The sequence below is a fragment of the Gymnodraco acuticeps genome, unplaced genomic scaffold (assembly GCF_902827175.1).
Source record: "Gymnodraco acuticeps unplaced genomic scaffold, fGymAcu1.1, whole genome shotgun sequence".
NCBI classification, from domain to species: Eukaryota; Metazoa; Chordata; class Actinopteri; order Perciformes; family Bathydraconidae; genus Gymnodraco; species Gymnodraco acuticeps.
This window is the reverse complement of record NW_022992025.1, coordinates 234884-254030: the sequence shown is the minus strand read 5'-3', so window position 1 is coordinate 254030 and position 19147 is coordinate 234884. Positions and strand designations below refer to the sequence as shown.

At 40.4% G+C, this 19147-nt stretch overlaps 1 protein-coding gene across 1 annotated transcript in view; it reads right to left on the bottom strand.

The window, feature by feature from the left end:
• The window catches only part of doc2b (double C2-like domains, beta), a gene marked incomplete at its 3' end in the record, with an annotated part of 168248 nt that extends 155670 nt beyond the window's left edge, over positions 1 to 12578 (bottom strand). Inside the window, exon 1 of the mRNA XM_034201547.1 lies at positions 11970 to 12578. Within this exon, the coding sequence (XP_034057438.1) occupies positions 11970 to 12321 (352 nt within the window). The remainder of the gene's footprint in view (positions 1 to 11969) is intronic.
• Positions 12579 to 19147: the final 6569 nt, after the last annotated feature.

Here is a 19147-nt window from a genome sequence, read left to right as displayed (position 1 = left end):
ACGATGCATACAGTATAACCGCTCGTCAGTATTCTCCATGCTTTTTGCAAGGGTTAGGGTTTTGCAACTAAAATCACCACCAAATGATAAAATCCAGGGTTAATTTTGTTGATTTGTTATTATAAATTCCTGTTTGTAACACTTCCCTCTCACAGAGAGAGAGAGAGAGAGAGAGAGAGAGAGAGAGAGAGAGAGAGAGAGACCCCCCCCTGGGGGAGACCTGGCTGTGCCTACATTACCTCAGATCACCCCCCCCCCCTCCTCACCTCACCCCCGACAGACCTGCAGTCTCTGAGGCTTTTCTCTCCGACACAAGAGGCTGCTCTATTTTGTTGTGTTTTAAAATGTTTTTTTTTTACATCATGTACAGTTTGAGAGGTTTTTCAGTCTGTGGCTAAAGTAAGGTTTTATTGTCTCGTGCTTTTACATTACTGCAAATAACACATATGTTCATCCTCGATTAAATATTTGATCATCTGGACTCATCATTTGGAAATCCAAAGTGATGTCTTTATAGTAAATGTTTAATGTTGGCATTCAAAAACCCAAAGATATTCACTAAATCAGAAGAAGTCCACATTTTAAAGTCTAAAAACGACATTTTTACATGAAAAACTACTCGATTACTGAAACATTATTTTTGTCGGTTTTGTCTAAATGTATTTATGCTGCTTTTTTATATATGTATTGATGTACACGATTTGGTCAACTCTGTTGTTTTCAAATGTGCTATATAAATAAAGTCGGATTGGATTGGATGTGATCAGGGTTGGGAGGGTGTCTTTAAAAATGTAATCCTTTACAATAACTAGTTACCTGTAAAAAATCAGTAACTTAATCTGAGTATCACAATATAAAAGTAACCTAAATTACTTTCTGTTAATCTTTGATTACCTCAATATCAAAAGCAATGCAACAAAATCCCAGAGAAAATAAATATCAAAAATGTGACGAAATCAATATTTTTAGGATACAAAATGTGTTATATTTAAATCTAGGCTTACAGAATGGTAAGGTTTACAAATTCTGTTTTAGTACTTTGGTTTTTTAATAAATCAGGTGTCCACTTCTGCATATCACACAATGGAAGTAGCTTCAATGAAAAGCTATTTTATGAAATGTTTTCAGTGCAGTTATCTTTTATTTGTATCCTGATCACGTATTATCCCGTTAGATTTAATCCATTTCTGCCCATGCCTGCATGTGGGTCACACCGGTCATTTCCCCTCCTCACGCTCCTCACCCTCTACACCCTCATACAACCCTTAATTGATGTGGCAGAGATCTGGATGTCCAATTGGTTTTGATTTCCTCCTCATCGCGGGGGGGCCGGAACACTTGGTGGGTGATGCACTTTTCTGTTTCAATTAAAATCAAAGTTGAGTCACAATGAATCAGAGTGCGCCGCTGGTATGCAGATGAGCCAGCAGGTTCCTTAGCGAGGACTGAGATCTCCCTGTGTGATTCGGTGCATAAGGGAGAACAGTTCTCCTCCAGAGGAAGCATGCAGACATGGATCAAATCCCTCAGGACCCTGAAGAGCCAAATTGGGCCATAGCTCGTTGTTTTAAAATCACAAACAACAGGAAGAAGAAGAGGATTCACTTCTCTTACAAGTCTTGCATGTACACAGTATAAACACTCAAGATCTTGCTAAGTATATGTGTCTAATATTTAGTCTGAATATGTCTTTACACTCGATATAAGACATAATAACTGTAGAGGTAACAATGCAGTGAGATAGAGGGTCTTGTTTTCAAGACTCTTGAAAACATCTTATTTTGAGTTGTATCTCAAATGAAACAAGTTCTTTAAGCTGCTGTGGTTTTTGTAAAATATGGTAAATCTTGTTTTAACAAATACATCTTACTTGATTAAAAAAACAAAAACAAATTATTGTTGGAAAATCACCAACTAACATCAGAAAACTGAAACTTTGAGCATTACAGGCTTATTTTGTAATAACATTTACTGATCCTGGTGAGATAGATAGTTCAACATGAGTTCTCCAAGCTAATTAAGATCTGATTTATCTAAATATTCCTTCTTAGTTCAAGAAATCTAACCAAGCAAATCTTCACTTGTTCTATTGGCTGATTTTGTTACTGATTACAAGCGAAGACATCTCGTTTCATTATTCTTTTACTTGATTTTGGAGCAGCACTTTTTCCAGTGCATTCCCTAAGATATTGAAGTGACTGTTATTTTGTATATTGATTGTTGTGTTTTATCTTAATGTGTGCATCTGTGTCTGTTGATTGTATATATAGAGGATATATATATTTATACATATTTGTATTATTGTATTTTGTATTCGGGATTGTTGGAAACGTTATTTCGATCTCTCTGTCTGTACACACACACACAGAACATTTGACAATAAAGTTGACTTTGACTTTTGACTTAGTTATAGATCTGTCCAAACAGCTACGTTTTTCTTTAGCATACTCACGCTATACGGTCTATAGTCTATTCATAATTTGTCTGTTTATAGACGCTGTATTAAACTGTCTATTTTTATACCTGATCTACACTGAAAAAACAAAACGTTGACTTTAATTAAATGTTTCAAATAACTGTATACGTTGGTTGATACCAATAGAACATGTGAATATGATTAGACTATAGAAGGAATGTGTTGTAATATTTTTTAAGGAAATCCATAATTGTATCCTGACTATACATGAGAGTAACACCTACGTCACTTCCGGGCAAAAATGACAGCCCCGCCCACTTTTGGGGGAAAACAAAGCTGTAATTTGAATGGCATTCAAATTCTGAAGTTTTTGCCAATCCGATCAGAAATGTAAGGAAACCGTGGATTTTTGGATCTTCAAAGAGCCCGATTACGATGGCCAGACAGGCAAACAATTACATGAAATCATTGGAAATCGACGATCGGGCTCGATATATGGTTAAATATAGCAGTAGGCGATCGATATCCATAGATGAGAGTAACATCTACGTCACTTTACGGCCCCGCCCACTTTTGGGGGAAAAAACGCTGTCATTTGAATGGCGATCGAGCCTGAAGCCACAGAGCTCTTCTTTCACTGTCCTTTTTTCTTGGAGGAAGTACAGAAAAACTTAACTAATTTTCCGCCTCGCTCATGAGAGTTACGGCCCGTCCACACAGCGGCATGCGTTTAAGCTTGGCGGTGGGCGTGTCTGAAGCTTGGGGAGTTCTCGCGAGCAACGCGACCAACAACCAATCACATGAATCTCCCGCCCCCGACATCCAGTTTACTTCGTAAACTGGATATAAAATCCCCAAACAGGTGAAAACCTACCAGTTTCACCCACTATCTCTGTCACCTCCCTCCATGCCTGGCTCCTCCGGTTTGTAGGTGAACAGGGACTGATCGTACAAGACCGGGTGATTCCCTACCGCTACAATTAATTTCTCCTCCATTTTTTGGAATATGAGGAAATTACCTGCTGTGTGTCTCTCCCAGCATACACGCGGTTTGATTGGCTAGCGCTTGTACTGGCAGATTTGCATAAACGGGATTTGATTGGCTGATGCTTCCACCGAAGCTTCAGAAGGTTCAAAAGTTGAACATTTCTCAACTTTTGCAGCGAGCCACGCCAGCAAAGCTCCGCTTCGCTTCCCACAATGCAGTTCGGCGAAAAGTGACGTCACCCCATTCAAGTGAATGGTGAAGCTTTCAGCGCACGCCGCTGTGTGGACGGGCCGTATCAGCCGGCAAAATTACGGCCTCGCCTACTGATTTTAATTTAAGCATATATCGAGCCCGATCGTCGATTTCCAATGATTTAATGTAATGTTTGCCTGTCTGGCCATCGTAGTCGGGCTCTTTGAAGATCCAAAAATCCACGGTTTTCAAACATTTCGGATCGGATTGGCAAAAACTTCAGAATTTGTATTGACCGCCATTCAAATGACAGCGTTGTTTTCCCCCAAAAGTGGGCGGGGCCGTAATTTCCGCCCGGAAGTGACGTAGGTGTTACGCTCATCTATTGGTAGCAAATATTCTTCAGCAAATATTATTATGTGGCGATTGCTGACTGTGAGATTATTCTTAGTTGTCTGCGAATATTAAGATGAACCTGTTATTGGAACCTAATAGTGTATCAAAACATAATATTATTGCTTTCAACTAACCTAAAACAGTTATGTGAAATCTAGTGACAAAATACATATAATTAAAGTCAACCTTTCAGTTTTTCAGTGTATAAAATATAAATGTTCTACACTGCTGTTTATAATGTGTATACCTCCTTATAGTGTTAATACTGTCAGATGTATTTTAATGCAAACAACACTGCACTTTACTACTTGTTATGCACTACTGGTTTGATCCTTTCTGCATTTCGTTGTCTTAATACTTGTTCTCGTGTGCAATGACAATAAAGTTGAATCTAATATAATCAAATGTTATGCAGCAACAGGGTGGACGTTGTTTGAAAGCAGTGGCGAGCCGTGACTCTTTATATATACAGTCTATGGTTGAGTTACTATAGCTGGCCCTCTGTGAATCTACAGAGGGACCAACAAGCTCTCCCGTCTTCACATAACTCGCAGAGACGGCATTTAACCCTTCACATTCCAACATAAACTGAACAGGCAGATTCGAAGGATTTATTTCTTTGGAAATATTATTTTAAATACAATTAAATCAAGTTATTTTGGTAAAACTAATGAAAAATGTAACAACAAATGTTTGTTTTTTTATGTTTTCAAATATTATTTTTTAGAATATCTTAGGCCCTCACAGAGGGCCCTGACGGCTCGCCACTGTTTGAAAGACATTGGAGCTAATTCAAGCTGCCTTTGGATTCATTAGCATCACAGGAGGGAGAAATTAGTTTTCCTCAGAGTGTGACTCATATGTGAGAGGCCAACGCGGATCAGATCAGGATGAAAAACAAGTGTTAAACATTTTAATATCCCTACGATACGACACAGAGTGGGAACAACTATTTTAGCTAATGAGACAGGAGAGGGTTATAAACTATATTCCCTGAGTCCTGCAAATAACATCCTCGATTAAATAGTTGATCATCTAGACGAGTATAGACTTATCATTTGGTCAGAAAATAGCAAAAATTGTCCATCAAGTTCTGGTAATCCAAAGTGATGTCTTTAAATGTTTAATTTTGGCGGTCAAAAACCCAAAGATATTCACTAAATTGCACTAATATTTTACACATTATATGTACAATATTTTGCACTAATGTACATTCTCAAATATTGAAGTGACTGTTATTTTGTATATATTGATTGTTGTGTTTTTACTTAGGTCTTAATGTGTGCACATGTAAAAATGTGTCTTTGATTCTGTGTATATAGATACATATTTACACACATATTTTTATATACATTTGTTTTTGTATTCGGGATTGTGGGAAACGGTATTTCGATCTCTCTGTCTGTACACACAAACTGGAAGATTAACAATAAAGTTGACTTTGACATTAAGCACTTTCACACCGGAGTACTTTTCCCAGGAATAGTTCCGATAGTTCCTGGGATTTTGCGTTCACACCAAAAATATCTTGAACTAGAAGTTTTTTTTGCGAACCTTTTGCAAACGTTTTCACCCCTTTTTTTTGTGAAGGCGCCATTTTCTTTGCTGGCATTAGCATTAGCATTAGCCCCGCGCACCAACGGAGAGAGACTAATTTATGGCAACACAAAAAGAAAACATGGGAGCGGTGGAGATGAGGAGGTGTCGGCGTTCTGGCGATTTACTCGGAAGGCTTCAGTAGAAGCTGCTGGGAGTCCCAGCAACTTCTACTGAAGCCAGTCCCCAACTCCGGGGACTTCCGGCCGGGGACTCCGGGTGGCAGTATACGCCGTGAAGTGGTTTGCGGCCTGCCAGTAAACTCAAAGCAGAAGAAGAAGAAGTGACGTCAGCGGCTTCATTTGCCTAATCCTCCCCCAGGGACTTATTCCGGTGTGAACGCGATCTGCTCTTTAGTTCCGGGAACTAATGACGGCAAAGTACTTGGTGTGAAAGCGCCTAATGACTAAATCAGAAAAAGTCTCCATTTTAAAGGCTAAAAACTACATTTTTACATGAAAAGCTACTTTAACAGTTATTTGATTATTGAAACTATTTGCAAAAATGTTTCTTTTGATCAACAAATGAATTAGAGGACAAATCGCTGCAGCTCTTAGTTCCTTTGCTGTTATTCTCAAAAGCTTGATGTCTGCAGGACTGATATGACGTCTTCCTGGCTTTTAAAGTGAGCTTTCATCAAACAGCCTTGGTCTTTCTTATCTTGAAGGAGAAATCATCTCACAGTGTCATAGCATCATTCTGTGATGTTTGCTGCATATTTCAGGACTTAATTGAGGTTACTTTTTGATTTTATTTTTTAATTTAAACTGATTCCACTTCATTATCGAACACTCAGAGTGCAGAAGTCACCAAGGCCTTTTCCATAAGTGAAAAATAGTGAATGTTTCTGCCATGGTATGCTATGGTATCTGCTTAGTCATTCATTCTCTAAAATATTATGGGTTTTACCTTGGCCCTTCTTACGCCCTTGGTACGCCCTTGTTACGCCCTTGTTACGCCCTTGTTACGCCCTTGCACCAAGTTACACAAAAATCGAGCAAATTGTTTTTCTGTTATCCTGCTGACAAACAGACAAACCAAGTGAAAACACAACCCCTAAATTAAAGATGAGAATAAGCAGAGCCAACAACGTCATACAAGTTGAAACAAAAGACCATGGTCTAGTCAGGAAAATGTTTACTGGGGAAATAAATTAAAGAGGACATATCATGCTCGTGTGAAAACGAGAATCTTAAACTAACAACATTACATGTTACTTATTAGATGTTTTTATCTAAAGCGACTAACATGGGCAATCCCCACAGGAGCAATTTGGGGTGAAGAGTCTCTGGGACACAACGACATGTTGACTGCAGTGGGGTTTGAACCTGTGACCATCTGATCCCCAGAACAAGGCTCTATCCACTGCGCCACACACCTCCCTAACAACAAAACCAGATGATGATCCGGGTATATCAACTGTTGTGTTAAAGTGCTTTAGTTTGGACTTTTATCACTGAGTCTTTGATGTTGTTCCTTAAAGCAGAATCACACTGCATTTTGATTTTGTTTATACGACTTGTGTTTCCACTTCCAAACTCCCTTGGCAGCAGCAGCTTGGATTTATTTGGGACGTTGCATCAGACACAAACAGCCACTTGTTATTTATTCTTTCACACACAGTGACGTCACGAGCTACCCACAATGCAACGCGTGTCATATATATATATATAAATACGCCATTTTCCTGGAGGTGCAAATATCCTGGAGGTGCAAATATAAACAGCTAGCTAACGTATCCAGGCAGAGCGCACTAGGTTTTTTTTCTGAATTAACGACCGAAGAAATCGCTGCATGTCTTCGGATTACATCTCTGGACTTGAGGGGTGTGCTCTAGGTCGTTACCAGCATAAACTAGAGCTGTGTGGGTTGTCGGATTGCCCTTACGGAGCCGTGCGTTGCTGCTTGGCGGTGGGCGTGTCTTGAGCTTGGGAAGTCAACGCGAGCAACGCAACCAACAACCAATCACATGAATGTCCCGCTCCGGACATACAAAGCAAAGCATTTATGCTACATCCATGCTGGCTAAATATACTGTCTATGCTTGCTAGCTGTCCATTCAAACGAAGTACACTGGATATAAACTCCCCAAACAAGCGAAAACCTACCAGTTTCACCCACTGTCTCTGCCACCTCCCCCCATGCCTGGCTCCTCCGGTTTGTATCCCTGTATGTAAAGAGGGACTGGTCATATAGTACCGGGTGATTCCCTACCGCCACGATAATTTTCTCCTCCATTTTTTGACATATGGGAAATAACTGCGGTCTGGCTCTCCCAACATACACGCGGTTTGATTGGCTAGCGCTTGTACTGTCAGATTTGCATACGCGGGATTTGATTGGCTGACGTCGAGGCGGCAAAAGTAGAACATTGCTCTACTTTTGCAGCGAGCACCGCGAGAGAATCTACGCTTTGCTCCCACAATGCAGTTCGGCGAATCGTGACGTCACCCCATTCAAAGTGAATGGGCAGAAGCGTTGAAGCGGCAACGCACGCCGCCGTGTGTAGGGGCCGTCACAGACTGCCTGCAGATGTTTGGAAAAATGACCCTCGAAAGTGGCCTTCGTCGATTTTGGCTGCATCTACGTCTAATTTCTGGAAACACCAGGTGAATACCCCACTTTTCACAATAATATTATCATGCCATTGCATATATGTGGTATTTTAGAGTTGACTAGATATTGATTAAGGCAATAGACTATGATATTCTGCTTGCACCTCGTGTGAAATGGCGGATACCGGAAGTACGGTGTCGCCCTCGGCCGAATACCCGTATGTGTGTGTGAAAGAATTCATTTATTTATTTCAGTGGCTGCCTTCATTAAGGACATCTGAGGCTGGTGATAAGCGTGCAGATGGCTCAGACTTTGGCTGACCCATCCAATACTTTTATTTACAATTAACCGTTACCATGGTTACATGACACTCCTTCCTTTTTTGGCCTAGTTTTTTCTTCTTCTGAGAAGTGTGTTTGACATCCTGATTATCCTGCAGCACTGATTACTCTTCAGGTGATAATTAGATCATTAAGATGATTCTCCGACAGATGTTTGTGTCTAATTGCCTTATTAGCAGGGAGGATGGAGAGGAGCTGTGTTTTCGACGTTTGAATAAACTGGTAAAGCGACTGATCATCAACTGTTGCCTTAAAAACAAGCCGTAAAGTTACTGTGCAGCAATAGCAAGTTGCATTAAATGTATTCAAGCCACAGGCTCCTAACACCTGTTGCTTGTATCTAACCATTATGTACACATAGCTGCAGCATGTAAAACGCACGATGCAGCTGATTAGATAGCTACCTTTGTCAAAAGAAAGAAAAGTGTAAACGCAACCAAGAAATCTATTCAGATGTTTTGAAACTTCTTCTTTTATAGTTGCATTTTAAGGACCTCAGTATGCTTCAAACTAGGTTGCACATGAGTCGTCAAACCACATGTGTACCTGTTCTGAATAGAGATCTGCAGGTATGACATCATTTTGTAGGCGACTGAAAATGATCATGACCGTAGTTCCCTCGACCAAAAACAAACATGATATTTTCAACTGGATTTTGGATAGTTACTGAAAGCAAGCTGTAGCAAACAAGAGTGTTTGATATTTACTTGTTAAATTCAGCATATTAATATTCACAAATGAACACTACTATGATATGAAGTCAAGTAGAAATCTAATGTTAGGCAATGAAAAAAACGATATCAGTCAAATGACAGAAAAAGACTGACTACTGACTGAGTGATGTTTAACGTCCACCAAAACCTCTGCAGTCTCCAATAGCCTTTTGTTAGCAATCACCATTTTTAAGACGTGTAAAACCTTACAAATTCTTGAGTAGTGTACTTACTTACATATTTGATGTCATAGAACAAAACTCTCTGACCTCTGAATGTTGTGTTATCAGATCTTTGTTCAGGCATCTACACAAAAAACAATACAAAAGCCATTGAATTCGAGACAAGAGAACCAGAAGTGGAAAAGTGTTGACTCAGTTCCCAGGTTTTAGGACTCATTCCTGCAGCTGCTGTTATCTCTCTGATTGCATTGCTCAATTTGTCTTGGCATGTCTTTGTAGTCTCTGAACTTTACAAATGGCACTTTCTGAGAGTCTCCTTTCTAAGAAGTCACGGTTGTACGGAAACTTGAGAAAAAAGAGAACTATAGGGACAGTCCAACATGTTTTCTTCTTTTAGTTTTTTACTGGCCAGTCATTTTATAATGCAGGCATGGTTTTCAGATTGGTAGGGTTAGGGTTAGTTACAGACAAGGCAGACAATGTTAGAGGATCTGAAAAATACCCTAGAACTCAGAACTCCATCAGTACATACATTGTGAACGTTGCCACTTTTGGGGTCTTGCCCGGATGATAATAGCCACTAATGGTGAATGGACAATACTGTACTTGTATATTAACGCCTTAAAATATACGGCACTTCACTTAAATTGCCTCTCATTCACACACATGTTGTCCTGTCCATTGGGAAAGATATGGGAACGCTTTGACGGGAGGAGTTGGATCGATTTGCCAGTCGTGCAATACTGTATTTATCTGCTGTATGCCTGGCTGCACATTAGAACAACAGGTAGAAAGCAGCTTGGGGTTTATTGGCCTTCCTCTCATGGACCACAGAGTGTCCCAAACAGATTAGCATGTAGCACAACATCCATACATTCTCACCCATCTCACATCAAAACACACTCTTGGCTGAAAGTAATTGAAAGTATATGAATATGCATTTTTTTATCAGGATATGTAAATGGCGCTGAAGTGGACGTTTACCTCATGACGAATCCCTGGACTGAGCTGTTTGAAAAGCTCCAAAAATAGCTTGTTGATTTAGCAGTATGAGTCTAAGAGGGACTGTAAGTATCACTTTGCACTTGATGGTATGAATTCCCACACACTTCACTTTGCACATTGTTGTCATTGCTGAAAACAAAAGGCAGAAACACCCACCCAGTCGTATCTGGCTGCAGGAGTCAGATCTGGCATCAATCGAGGACTGTTCTCACAAAAATGCCTCCCTCCGTCTCTCTTTCTCCCCTCTGAGTGATATCCTGGTTGCCTGGCAGAGGTTATAGAGCAACATCTGCCAGGCCCGACCTGCCTCGGCTCCCTACCATCCCCCCCTCCCTCTTCTGTCCAGTTCTGGATTAGAGATGGCCTAAACCCCCCTGCATGCTGCTCTGCATGGATTAACTCTAAGAGAAGCCGCACTGCTGTCACACATTAACCTGCACTCACAACTTGCAACAAACCTCTCGAAAAGCTTCGTAATGCAAATGCACCGTGTCTGTTTTTGTGAGAGCAACATGTTGATCTGCAGCCGGGAGAAAGTTCAGACGCAACGGATTGCTAAACCAGAGACTCAGTGATTTACCACACATATCCTTGCGTCCGTGACAAAACGATGCCTTTAGCGGCAGATTTCATTTTGCCGTTACATTATCTCAGAGTCCTCAGCACTGCTGCAGACTGTCGTATCATCTGTCAGTGAAGATGTTAGCTGGGAGACAAAATGGTTTTGCAGCATGGAGAAATCTCGTTGACTTGTTATCGCTCCAATAGCTGTGCACGCATGGTATTCATTTCCATTATTATTCATGCACTCAAACCTGTCAGGTTAAAGGAATGACATTCAACAAAGGCTTTCTCAAAGGAGCCTTTCGCTTTGTGATGGAGGGAGATATGAACACACACACACACATGCACACACACATCTTTATGCATTGGAAATTAGCCCAAGAACAGGCAGACAGACAAGCGATAAACCCACACAATTGGAAGTTGCCTGTCTTGCCACCAGTCAGTACAGATGCAGTGAGACTCCGCTGAGCGCAAAACTGCGACTAATGTGAAGCTTCAGCAAGAAGCCATGAATCATCAGCCCCGGAGACTGATCGACAGAACACAGCGAACCCCTGCAGACACGGGGAGTATGAACATTGCACACATACACACCTGCTGACACACACATGTAATCATTTGCTTCAATAAAATGGCACATGTAATTTGTTGGAGAGCAGAGAAGAGGATACAAAAGGAGAACGAGGAGGAAGGGGGGCTGTAGTCTTTGCAGCAGCAACAGTTGGCTGTCTGAGAGCGAAAGAGTTAGCTGCAGCACACACAGTCAGTGACACACACACACACACACACACACACACACACACACACACACACACAGTGACACACACACACAGTGGCACACACACAGTAGCACACACAGGTGATTTGAGATAGAAAGAGATGGACAGGGAAGAAAAAGGTGAGAGATAAAAATACGCAGCTGGAGGGATGCCTGGCAACCGGTGGCCCAAAAAAAATGGAGATGCAGTAATAAGACAAGAAAGGGATAGACATTGGAAAAAAACAATCATCACTCACTGGAGTCGTCGGAGTCATATCCCTCCACGTCGGGCTCCTCGTCCCTCCTGTGTGAGGAGGCGGAGGCTCCGGCAGAAGCCCGGTCCGGTTTATCCTCATTGGGGCGCTCACTTTCGGCGGTGATGGAGGAGGTGGAGGTGCTGGAGGTGGTGGCCGGAGAGCTGGGGGGGGCAGAGGAGCTCGGGGGCCCGGCTTTGCCCACCAGCTGGGGCGCGCAGGGGGGGAGACCCCGGGGGTAACGGGGGAAATAGTCTGAGATCTGCTTGATGGGCTGGATGGGGCCGGGGCACACGTCAATGGCCATGTGCTCCTGGATGCTGATGGTGGGTTTCTCCCCTTTGCGTTGTGTCATGCATGCGGTCCAACTCCCAAATCCAACAAAAAAATAAAAAGAGATACCCTCGTACTCCTCCTGTTCCTCCTCCTCGTACTCCTCTTCCTCCTCCTCCTCCTCTTCCTCCTCCTGTTGCTTCTGACCTGGGTGCAGGTGATCTGTGGATGTCACCTCTCTGGTTCTACATGAAGAAGAAGATAAAGAAGAAGAAGTGTCTTCCTGTTGTCCTCACACCCAGACCATGCTGTCTGACAGCCTCACACACACTACTACCTACCCGCTCCTCCGCCTGTACACACACTCTGCCCACTGCGCTGCTGCCTGTCTGAGGGAGAGAGAGCGGTGTGTGTGTGTGAGGGATTAGAGAGACGGAGAGGAGGGAGGGATCAGCTGATGTCACTGCCTAGCAACCGAGCGGTAAACAGGAACCGTCGGGCCGAGGTGCTTAATTATGATATTAACCCCATCCATCTGTCGGTGGGAGGGAAGTGCCGGACTCATGCACATGTGCGTCCTTGAGTGTGTGTGTGTGTGTGTGTGTGTGTGTGTGTGTGTGTGTGTGTGTGTGTGTGTGTGTGTGTGTGTGTGTGTGTGTGTGTGTGTGTGTGTGTGTGTGTGTGTGTGTGTGTGTGTGTGTGTGTGTATATAACTCTGGTGCTATGTCAACCTGCACAATGAGCCGTGAGTTGATGCTTTTTATGTTTCAGGATGTTTTTGGAGTACTTTTCATTTTCACAAGTGCATCAACTCACTTTCACTTGTGTTTTCACTTCATGTGTTCTTCAACATAACTATGATATCAGTAGGGTTGGGTGCCATATAACAGTTTTGTTACCAAATGCTAAATATCAGATAAGAGTGTTTTTAAAATAAATTGGTGTGGATTGGGGGCCCACTCGAGGTAAAATCGCCCCACTGGCCCCAAACAATCTAATGCCGCCCCTGCCTGCTCCCTCTTTTTTTAAATCACCCCCTATTGTTCTTTATTTACTTACTTTCTACCTTAATTAACACTCATCAGGAACAACATCTATTTTACTGTAGGTATTGTGGCGTCGTATAATGAAAAAACATAAAAACAGTAAGAGGAATAAAGTATATTACAAAAAAAAGACTGTAAAAAATTATTAAAACAAATGTTAACAAGAAATATGCATAAAGGAAAATAAACAAGCATATGCCACATTTCCGTTTAAGTAGAAAGTAGTATGAGTAATATATCAGAAGTAAAAGGTGGAAGAGCTGTGTTTTAGAGAGGTAGTTTGCAGTCAGAGGAATGTGCAGATCTCCCTTCATGCTTTCATTCATGCACCTTTGTCTGTTCGAATGCACACACCCCATTCCCCATGTACCAATTATGCGGCTGATGTTATCACACCTTTCCCAATTGCTCACAATCTGTTGCATTGTATGGTGTCGGTGGACTCACTGTGATGCAGTGCACTGTCAAAGTCGCTCTATATAACCATGTTTCACCACTGTGCATGTTATAATTAACAGAGACGCCGTGAAGTGGTGTCAAAGCTGCAGTTCAGGTAACAAAATGCTCCTCCTGTTGCATTCTGCTGTCACTATAGAGCCACCAGAGTGTGTGGGTAAAGTTATCCTTAGCTGATATTGGGACTGCTTAAATAATACTAATAAGATAACAAATATATATAAATAATACAACAACATGTTAATAATTCCTACATTTACAAAATGTAATAATAATGAATAAAAACATGTTTTTGTAATAATACACATAATGATAATTAAACTAAATATTAATAAAAATAATTAATAATGTACAATGGAAATAGTTACAATATAATAATAATAATACACATAATAATAATTAAACAAAAACAAAATATTAATAGAATTGAATAAAAGTCATAATGAATAATATACAATGGAAATAGTTACAATATAATAATACAATTAAAATAATAATAAATAAAAATGTCAAAAAGAGTTTAACCTAAAAACAGGACACATTTGAAACACACAAATATTGAGAAAAAATACATTTATTACATTATAAAACAAATAAAATAAAAAACAAAACACTAATCAAATCACACAGCTTTCCAAAGTGATTTAGCAGCTCTGATATCCTCAGGCTGGTCACAGACACACACGATACACACGTCTTTACATTTGAATTCCATAGTGCCATTTATTCATTTCTACATCAACAGGTGCTCAACACTTCCTGTAGCCTCCCAGTCTCTTAGGAGCCTCTCCTCTGCAGCAGCTCTGCTCAGGTTCAGAGCAAACAGCACATGATGCAGCTCCCTCTGCTGTACGCTGCCACACATTAAACTTCATGGAGCTCACATTCAAAGAGTTACTCAGAGTAATAGGCTGGTTCATTCACAGCTGGAAGAAGTACACAGAGAGTTTACTTTAATACAAGTCCTGTACTCACACCACACTGTAAAAAAATACTCTGATACAAGTCAAAGTCATGCATTGAAAATGTTACATAAGTAAAGGTTTTCGTTTTTTTAAATATGGAGGCGAAGAAGTACTCAGATGTTGTACTTGAGTAAAAGTAGAAGTACTCAGATGTTGTACTTGAGTAAAAGTAGAAGTACTCAGATGTTGTACTTGAGTAAAAGTAGAAGCACTCAGATCTTGTACTTGAGTAAAAGTAGAAGTACTCAGATGTTGTACTTGAGTAAAAGTAGAAGTACTCAGATGTTGTACTTGAGTAAAAGTAGAAGCACTCAGATCTTGTACTTGAGTAAAAGTAGAAGTACTCAGATGTTGTACTTGAGTAAAAGTAGAAGTACTCAGATCTTGTACTTGAGTAAAAGTAGAAGTACTCAGATGTTGTACTTGAGTAAAAGTAGAAGCACTCAGATCTTGTACTTGAGTAAAAGTAGAAGTACTCAGATGTTGTACTTGAGTAAAAGTAGAAGTACTCAGATGTTGTACTTGAGTAAAAGTAGAAGCACTCCGATCTTGTACTTGAGTAAAAGTAGAAGTATTCAGATCTTGTACTTGAGTAAAAGTAGAAGTACTCAGATCTTGTACTTGAGTAAAAGTAGAAGTACTCAGATCTTGTTCTTGAGTAAAAGTAGAAGTACTCAGATCTTGTACTTGAGTGAAAGTAGAAGCACTCCGATGTTGTACTTGAGTAAAAGTAGAAGTACTCAGATGTTGTACTTGAGTGAAAGTAGAAGTACTCAGATGTTGTACTTGAGTAAAAGTAGAAGTACTCAGATCTTGTACTTGAGTAAAAGTAGAAGTACTCAGATCTTGTTCTTGAGTAAAAGTAGAAGTATTCAGATCTTGTACTTGAGTAAAAGTAGAAGTACTCAGATCTTGTACTTGAGTAAAAGTAGAAGTACTCAGATCTTGTTCTTGAGTAAAAGTAGAAGTACTCAGATCTTGTACTTGAGTAAAAGTAGAAGTACTCAGATCTTGTTCTTGAGTAAAAGTAGAAGTACTCAGGTCTTGTACTTGAGTAAAAGTAGAAGTACTCAGATCTTGTACTTGAGTAAAAGTAGAAGTACTCAGATCTTGTACTTGAGTAAAAGTAGAAGTACTCAGATGTTGTACTTGAGTAAAAGCAGAAGTACTCAGATCTTGTACTTGAGTAAAAGTAGAAGTACTCAGATCTTGTACTTGAGTAAAAGTAGAAGTACTCAGATCTTGTCCTTGAGTAAAAGTAGAAGTACTCAGATCTTGTACTTGAGTAAAAGTAGAAGGACTCAGATCTTGTACTTGAGTAAAAGTAGAAGTACCAGAGTGTAGGAATACTCTGTTACAGTAAAAGTCCTGTATTCAAAATGTTCCTCAAGTAAAAGTAGAAAAGTATTATCATCAAAATATAGTGAAAGTAGCGACAGTAAAAGTAGTCGTTGTGCAGATTGGTCCATTTCAGAATAATATATATGATATGTTTTATAATGATTGATCATGAAAGTGTTCTCAAAGCTGGTGAAGGTGCAGCTAGTTTGAATGGCTTTGTATACTGCAGGGTAGCTGGTGGATTTACTCCAGGTGGAACTAAAGTCTGATTCAACACTTGATTAGATTTCACATCATTCATCCACATCTGTGAAGTAACTAAAGGTATTAAATACATGTAGTGGAGTACAAGTACACCATGTACCTCTGAATTGGAGGAGTAGAAATACAAAGTAGCATAACATGGAAATACTCAAGTAAAGTACCTCAAAATTGCCTTTGCAGACCATTTACATGCACTAAAACCTAAAACACACTACATGGGAAACCTCTAAAAGCATAACAGGGCGTCTTTTAATCCAAAGACTAAATGGTGTTTGTGCTTCGAGCGTCGAGGCAATCAATCAGATGAGGTAATGCTTATTGTTTTTCACAAAAATGCACATAAAATATTCTGTTGTGATTTATTGTGGCCATCAAACAAAAGGAACTTTACTGAAATGTAATTAAAGGGGACGTTTTTTGTCAAAGTTTTCTTAAGGTGAATGGCTTGAGTTTTAAGAGAACTCCAGTAAAATGAGGTGAACAATGCGTAGGGAGATGGCAGTGTGTGGACCCTCGGGTATTCGAAGTCGCCCTCTCTCAATGCCCAGACACTCAGAGGCAATTATCTCTCACAAGCAGAGCGAGGAGTCAACAGTAAACACTGAGCGGAGCACCGGGAAACCCTTCGTGAGAAAAGACAACGACTAAAAGAAGCCCCCAGGCGTCGTCTGGCTGAAAAAAGCGCTGAGCAGAGAGAGAAGAGACCACAAATAATTTACATTGTCCTTTGGCAGAGTTGGTATTTTACTCGTTAAGTTCACGCATCAAAGTTTTTCTTTTGTCCTTTTTCACCCATAAACAAATTAGCGTTGTAATCCATTCAGTGCACAATACAGAATATAGAACGTTGGATGTTGTCCATTTGTTACACCCCCGAAACTAAATCATATTGTAGCCCAAAGAAGATTGAAGAATAAACCAAATAAAAAATAATAAACTATGGAAATGAAAGCTTTAGCGCAAGTTCAATAAGGAAGACCTAACACGAGTCACTTACACGTCACTCTATGGCTCCCTCCCCCCTCATTAAATACGAGGGCGTCACCCCTCAGCAGCCAATCGCTGCACATGCTAAATTCCTTAAATGCCTGCTCTTCCTCCCTGTCAGTTGTCATTGCAGATGATCACACGCAACCCACCTCCACCCCTCTCGCCTCCTGTCTCCTTCAGGACAAAGCTAAACCTTCCTCCTTCAGACCGGTCTCACCTACTCATCACCACCACCAGTGTCTAGACCCCGGGGATTTCATCGGAGCGGTTCTTTCCCTCCTGAATGATTATCCTGCAAACCGGGGCCTAATCGCCAAACACCATTACATTCTCCTGTTGTATTATCATGGCAATCATTTCATTCATATGACGTGTAAACAATAAATATGTCATTCTTACATCACGTCTCTCCGGTTTGAACTATATATTTTCAAAGCAACAGTTTTTATCACACAGCTTGAGTAATTGTTCCATCGTTCTGATTCTGAACCAGGTAATGACTTCTCGTTACATTTTAACACTTGGGCCAGTTTGGACTTTTTGGTGGGCCGGTTGGGTTTAAAGTTTAACACCAATGATTTTCGGACAATGAAAGTAATAGAGTAAAGCTCGGTTAGATGCTACTCAATCAGAAGCTATAGGTACCTGTTTATGTGGATCATTATGTAAATGAGCTGTATGATGTCCTTTTGTTGTTCTATTTATGTTTTTATGTTTCATGTGGAACTACTTGAGCAGGTCTCCCTTGAAAAAGAGATCAATGATCTCGATGGGATTTATCTGTCTAAATAAAGGTTTGAAATGAAATGAAATGAGAGTGGTGCAGGAATGAGTCCTAAACCCGAGAATGAGTCAGCATTTGAGCACTTCTGGGTTCCCTATCTCGAAGTCAGCATTTCTTGCTTTTAATAATAATAATAATAATACATGGGACTTTTATAGCACTTTTCATGAAACTCAAAGACGCTTTGACAGAGAATTAAGAGGAGAAAAAAAGACAAGAGAAAACAAACAAAAAAATAAAATAAAATAGATAACAAAGAAATAGAAATACTTTTGGTTAAATGCCAGAAAGGTTTAAGAATAAGAGATTTTCCAGTTTTGTTCGACTACATTCAGGAAGCTTTGTTGTATCTTAAAGGTCACCTATCATGCTATTTTTAGGCAATAGGTCTCAGATATATACAAATATATAAGTGTTTTGCTCAAAATACCAAACAGATCACCCATTCTAGCCATATCCCTCCATTTCACTTCCTGTTTCAAAAGTGCTGTTTGGGAAATAAAGCTTTTTAAAAAATGCGGGACCCGGCAGCTACTGTCTAAACTAAATGCTGCCGTGATGAAACGCCATATCATGGATTATCAAGGATTCTCTCTGAAACAGTATGGAGCTCAAAGGCTTTCTCTCTTGCCGGTTATACCACAAGGTGAGTTCCTTTTTACTTCCTGCTTCTTCACACACATGCTCTCCAGTACAGGTTAGCTCTGACTGTTAGCGATGCTAATGTAAACACCGACCATATTACGTCCAAAACAGTCGGGCATTGTTTCTGATAGCAACGTTTCCGATTGGGCCGTGGGTCCACATTTCAGATATTACGTCATATCGGACGCAAATCTGGATTAGCTCCGTTGTTCCCCGTTTTTAGAGATTTGGGTACGGAGGAAAAGAGAGAGGGTTTTATTTTCTGACGCTGTGTGAGTTCCCCGACAACAAGTGCATTTCGCATGATAGGTCCCCTTTAAAACTGGCAGAACTGTGCACGGCTTATTTCTTTGTCATTGTTCCATAATTTTGATTCAGAACCAATAGTCTATCTGTGTGAAACCCTTCTGTCTTCTT